The 6,308-nt window shown below is 34.6% G+C and overlaps 1 protein-coding gene across 1 annotated transcript; it reads left to right on the top strand.

The window, feature by feature from the left end:
- The first annotated feature begins 223 nt into the window (after positions 1–223).
- On the top strand, positions 224–1,755 carry LOC123681830 (endonuclease G, mitochondrial-like). The gene is made up of 4 exons (XM_045620140.1): positions 224–675; positions 728–964; positions 1,024–1,204; positions 1,290–1,755. Exons 1-4 carry the CDS (start codon positions 272–274, stop codon positions 1,383–1,385), a joined length of 918 nt encoding a protein of 305 aa, XP_045476096.1. The 5' UTR covers positions 224–271; the 3' UTR covers positions 1,386–1,755.
- Positions 1,756–6,308: the final 4,553 nt, after the last annotated feature.

The following is a 6,308-nucleotide window of genomic DNA, read 5'->3' as shown; positions in this document are numbered from 1 at the left end:
TAATAATAGAGTAACTACAGTGAAAGGAATCAAGCTCATAGAATCAGATTGGAAACAGGTGTCTTCATAATAATTTTTATTGAGAGAGGACTGTTCTTATTCATTTTTTCAATAAAATATTTCGTCAAGATATAACATTATTGTCTCATAAAAAATAAGAGGCAAGAAATTGATACTCTATGACGGATTTAATTTTATTTATAGTGTTCTATGATTGTTACGTCAAACAAACATAACCTATTTGTTACGCCGGAATATAACAAATTTTATTATGGCTAGACTAATGTTTAAAAAATTTATATTCACAAGTGGCTTCGGCGTCAGTTGCTTCTGTGGTGGTATTTATTTTCAGCGAAAGTTCATCACCAATGATATACAAAAATATCCCGCTCTTCCAATATTTGGGACTGTATCAGCTGCAACACCATTTACTCCTCAAATATCAGACACAAAAACATCAATGGCGAATAGGATATCTCAGATAATGAAATACGGATTTCCAAGTCTAGATAATGTTCGATCATTCGAGGATTATGTTCTGAGCTACGATCGAAGGAATAAGGTAGCTCACTGGGTATTCGAACACTTAACTCCTGAAACTGTTAAGAGAAACTCGGATGTTGATAGATCTAAATGTGAATTCAAGCCTGACGAGAGTATTCATCCATTCTTTAGGTTTAAGTCTTTCCTCATTCATAATTTTCTAGTTATTGTTAAATTTTTTCAGGTCTCAAAATTCCGATTATAAGGGTTCTGGTTATGATAGGGGACATTTAGCAGCTGCTGGAAACCATAAGGCGCATCAGAAACATGTTGAAGAAACTTTTTTTCTATCTAATATTGCTCCTCAAGTAGCTGTCGGATTCAACAGAGACTATTGGAATAGTTTAGAGAAATACGTTAGAAAAATGACCAAAGTTTATAAGAATGTTTACTGCTGTACCGGACCTTTGTATCTCCCAAAGTAAGAGAGAAAATCATTAAATTTTGAATCCTAAAAATTATCATGATTTTTCAAAACAGAAAGGGATCTGATGGAAAGAATTATGTGAATTATGAAGTAATTGGAAAAAATTTTGTTGCTGTTCCCACTCATTTCTACAAGGTTATTGTTGGGGAAACTGATAATGGACAATTGCATATGGAGTCATATTGTTTGCCAAATGCCCCCATAAGTTCAGATACTCCACTAACATCTTTCATGGTAAAATGTTGATTTTAATATGAAATTTTTACTAATGATTTTTTTCATGAGTTTTGATGTTTTGCATTATTTATTTGTTGCTTAGGTCCCTCCAGAATCCATAGAGAGAGCTTCAGGCTTATTATTTTTTGATAATGTGAGTCGAGGTAAACTTCACAAAATAAATGGTAAGAGTAACTGAATTCAATATTCTGCTCAAGGCTGACTTTTGAAGAATGAAATCTATGAAAAAATATTGGTTTTAAAAGGTGAAGGTTGAAATGGAAAATCTCAAAAAATTTGTGATACTGACTACTCAAAATATACATAATAATTTTTAATAAAAAAATATGTGTGATCAAATGCAAATGCATCAAATGAAAATACATTCATTGTTCTTGTTTTGTATTGTGTTGTCTTTGTCTATAAAAAATGTTTTTTCAAATAATATAGTAATTTTTAATGAAAAGAACTTTATTGTCAAATGAGAATATATTGTTCTTGTTTTATATTTTGTTGTATCTGTTGATTGAAAATTTGGTTTTTCTAAATATATACACATATCAATGTTTGACATTCTTTAATTTCATTTTCCTATGACTAGTTTTTCACTTCTTATGGAAAGTTGATATTAATTTTTAATTGCCACTTCTTTTTGGTTTGTGGTCCTTCAATACTTTCAGACTAAGATAAGGAATATATCATTCAATTACCTGTAATATGATACAATCTATTGATTTTGTGTCATGCAAACTGTAGATTCTGAGAAAAAGAGTATGTTCATCCAAGCGCGGTCCCAGGAGGGGGTGTAGGGGGTCATGACCTCCCCCCCTCCAAAATGGAACCACCACTTAACAGTTAATATGCGAGGGAATGAACTAGCTCTCAAAAGCTCCTGAGTTCACGTCAGTGTTTTCCTCATGTTTTATATTCATCAGTGAAATGTCAAAGCATATTTAAAATGAAACGAACCAAATTTATTCTCTCCATTATACAAAGCAACGGATCGCCAAGGAAAGAAGCTCCACCATTTTGAAACTTCGAAGAAAATTTTGACAATAACAACAATTTAGTGTTGAACGTTCATATCACAAGTAAATCCTACAGTTTTGATGAGAAAATTTGGTTTCACAAAAAAATGAATAGTGATTCACGGTTACTGGAGTGTTCATTGCACATTAGCGCCGATGGCATGCTGAGCCTTGCATTTCCGCCTTCACAGCTTGCATGCGCTCTCTTCCCCCCTAGTACACCTACGTAGGTCGTCGGTACTGGTGGGGGAGTATGCAGTGACTCTGTTTGCTCACAGATGGCTCTATGGGTTTTTGCGCCACACTATTTCGGCCCTGGCGGATTTAGAAGGGTCACCTCTCCATGATGGTGTGAGAGGGTGTGTCTTGGGCAGAAATCGCTGAACATTAGAACATTAATAAGAGAAAAGGAAATCGCCTTGTAACTGAGGCATTTGTTTTGATGCCAACATTCATCATTCCTTGTCTGACGGGACACTATAGCAGTAGCGTAACATAATTTGATTAATTTTGAAATTATCCATTCATGCCCAAAAATATTTTACTATGTGATTTATCCATAAAAAAGTCTTTAGTTTTTCAAAAGGGTCAATGTTTTTCTCAGTTTAATGATTTAGCTATTGTGAAGTTATGAAAAATGGATTCCTGATGAAGCATTCAACAATAAAATCAAGATTCTCCACGCTAATGGCTCGCACACAACGAGACAATCAAATTTTGCAAGAAAAAGTTTCCTGGCGTTATTTCTCGAAGAAGTAATCACAATCGGCCACCGATATCTTGTGATTTAACACCTTCAGACTTGATTTTTTGGAGCCACGAAAAAGATAAAGTTTATGCCAATGCTCCACAATCGATGCAGGACCTCAAAGATGGAATTGGAGATTGCAGTTATCGAGGACATACAGCCGCAAATTTCTCTGAAAAGGATATGGTGCTGCAAACGTAGCCGTAGTGGCCATTTGGCTGATATAGTTTTCCATCGTTTCTCTCTACAATGAAATAAACACCTGTTGACTTCTCTTAGAATATAGTTTTTCAATATGAAAATGAAACTCCCTATTGGAAAAACCTTTATAATTGAAGCGAAATACAATCGAGTTGTTATTAGATATGATCTTTCTACAAGACAAACATTTGTAAAAAAAGCCTTTATACATTATTTTCAAAAAAGTCAAATTTTAGGAGTTGAAAATTATTTGATATTAACAGAAGAATATTTGGCAAAGGATCACGTAATTTAAATTTGTGAAGTGATGTTGTCTACGTAATCAACACATGAGCTCCAATCAAGAATTGATTATCTTTTCCATGACTTTATGGCCGATATAAAAATAAGTATCATTTTTATGAATCTGAAAGTCATTATAGGTATGAGTGAGCAGATGGTTGAAAAACTGTGTCACAAATTGTAGAGAAATAGTTTGGAATATATTTGAATAATCAATCGGTTAATTATGAGTCAGCGTTCATTGCTTAAAATAGAATAGATTTCAAATGCCATTTCGCTTCCGAGGAAATTTGAAATTTTGATTACTATTTGGATAGGAAGCAATTTGTTCTCCGATTTCAAAATTTCAGCTCGCAAAATGCATATCAGACGCTTTCATTTTTGGAAATAAATAATTCTCTCAAATGAGTGCTCGTCCTTGAAGGCTAAACATTGCTGTAATTTTGCAAAAATTTTGATTTGTACGCAAAATTCTCAATTTTATATGGTTCTGATGAGGTGACCAACACGAAATGAGCAGTCTGACAAGTTGTTCGAAATGATATCAACCAGAAGGATGGGATTTTAGGTGGGATATGAATAAAAATAAACTGTTGGGTTGATGTCATACGTTGATTTCATATTGTATCAAATTATAATTCTAAAGATATTGTGTCATCTAGTAGTAGGTGTTGAAGGAAGCCTAGTGGAAGATGGGATGATGACCAATTATGCGACAATTTTCTTGTTGCATATTTATGGTATCAATTTCAACAGTTATGCATCCAATGTTTATTTGATAATTTGACGAGATTGAAGCAAATAGGTACTGTTGATAACGTAATGAATTCGAGCTAGATAATGGACAGTGTGCTAAATTTAGAAGAGCTAGAGGCTAGACAAGATATTCTTGTAGGCCTTTATAATAATAAAAATGAATTTTTTGCCCCATATACAGGGTGTATCTGAATAACACAGAAAAAATGTAAGGGATGATTCTGGGAAGAATTTCAAGGCGGATATTCGGCATAAAATTATTTGAAAAACCTCCCTCTGGGAAAGTTACACCCCTTCGCAGATTAACAAAAAAATTGTTTTTTGAGGATATTGCCGGAACCTTTATCGTACAGAAAACAGCTTTCGTAAGCATTGTTCAGTTATTCAGAAAACATTTTCAAATTGTTAACCTGTAGTTTTTGAGATTTAAAAAAAAGGTCAACGGTGAAGGCCATGTTTTTCAACATAAAAGTTGATTTTTCTCGAAAACGGTCTACTTTAAAGCGTATGACCAAGTGTACCATTTTTGTGTACAAAACATTGGCCTAGAATTTGGGGAGATAAACACCCACTATCCCTTCGAAACCTTCAACAATTAAGTTAAAAAAAAGTCACGCAAAACAAAGCTTATTATGATTATAAAATGCTTACGAAAGCTGTTTTATGTATGATAAAAGGTTCCGGAGGTATTTTTTCTTCTATTTCAACACCCTGTTTCTCGAATATGGTGCATTTTAGATGGTAAGTTAATGAAAACTTTTTTCATATCACATCTTGACGTTCTGCGCTTATAAGGGGTGCTTTTTTTGAGGTATATAACTTTAAGTTGGCATTACTATTCAAGATGGCGACCGATTTAACAGCTGTCAAGTGATTTATTCTCAGTTTGGTTTGGCAATTCATTATGAATAGACTCACGCCTGAACAACGCTTGAAAATAGTGCAATTTTATTTCGAAAATAATGGTTCTGTGCGGAATACGCATCGAGCACTACGTCCATTTTATTTTGTTTAGCGATGAAGCGCACTTCTGGTTGAATGTCTACGTCAACAAACAAAACTGCCGCATTTGGAGTGAAGCTAATCCTCAAGTGTATGTCGAAACACCGTTACATCCAGAAAAACTGACTGTTTGGTGTGCTTTATGGGCTGGTGGAATCATTGGTCCGTACTTCTTTAAAATGATGATGGCCAGAATGTTACAGTCAATGGTGATCAGTATAGAGCCATGATTACTAACTTTTTCATTCCTGAATTGAACAACCATGATGTCCAGGAGCTGTGGTTCCAACAAGACGGCGCAACATGTCACACAGCTCGTGCCACAATCGATTTATTGAAAGACACGTTTGGTGACCGCCTAATTTCACGTTTTGGACCTGTCCTGTGAATTGACCTTCAAGATCTTGTGATTTCACACCGCTAGACTACTTTCTGTGGGGCTATGTAAAGTCATTGGTCTATGCGGATAAGCCACAAACCCTTGACCATTTGGAAGACAACATTCGCCGTGTTATTGCCGATATACGGCCACAAATGTTGGAAAAAGTCATCGAAAATTGGACGTCCAGATTGGATTACATCTGAGCCAGCCGTGGCAGGCATATGCCAGAAATCATATTTAAAATGTAATGCCACAAGATTATCTTGCGGATAAATAAAATTCATGCCAATCGAATAATCCATCGTTGTTTTATAGTTTAATGTTCTATAGCTCTAAAAAAAACACCCTTTTTATCATGAAGAACCCTGTATACCTTTAGTATGCAGTTCTTCATATTAATTAACTTCATTTGTGATTTATTTCTGAACAGCGCAATGAAATAGAAACTTGATAATTAAAAGAGCTAGGAAGGAACCTCCGAGAATTTGATTTTGGAAATACCAGCACAAATGAACCAGGTGAAACTAATCAAGATGACCCGAAAAAAATTGGAAAAAAAATCCACATTCCGAGAAAACTTAATCATACGACGGAACCTTCGATGAGCGCGTCCAAGTGTAACAATCGTTCTAGTAAAACCCACAAGTCATTTTTATTCCAAGAAATCTGACCTATTCTCTTGGTTGTTATACGATCTGGATTCTTGAAAGCTACCAGATGGAT

Source organism: Harmonia axyridis, chromosome 1, assembly GCF_914767665.1.
Source record: "Harmonia axyridis chromosome 1, icHarAxyr1.1, whole genome shotgun sequence".
Lineage (NCBI taxonomy): Eukaryota > Metazoa > Arthropoda > Insecta > Coleoptera > Coccinellidae > Harmonia > Harmonia axyridis.
This window is presented reverse-complemented; position numbering and strand designations above follow the sequence as displayed.

What these genes read in the sequence shown, in the direction of transcription:
- LOC123681830 (XM_045620140.1), top strand. Translation starts at nt 272, where the DNA reads ATGGCTAGACTAATGTTTAAAAAATTTATATTCACAAGTGGCTTCGGC. An exon ending in GGACCTTTGTATCTCCCAAA is followed by an intron (nt 965 to 1,023) that starts GTAAGAGAGAAA and finishes TTTTCAAAACAG; the next exon opens with AAAGGGATCTGATGGAAAGA. An exon ending in CTCCACTAACATCTTTCATG is followed by an intron (nt 1,205 to 1,289) that starts GTAAAATGTTGA and finishes TTTGTTGCTTAG; the next exon opens with GTCCCTCCAGAATCCATAGA.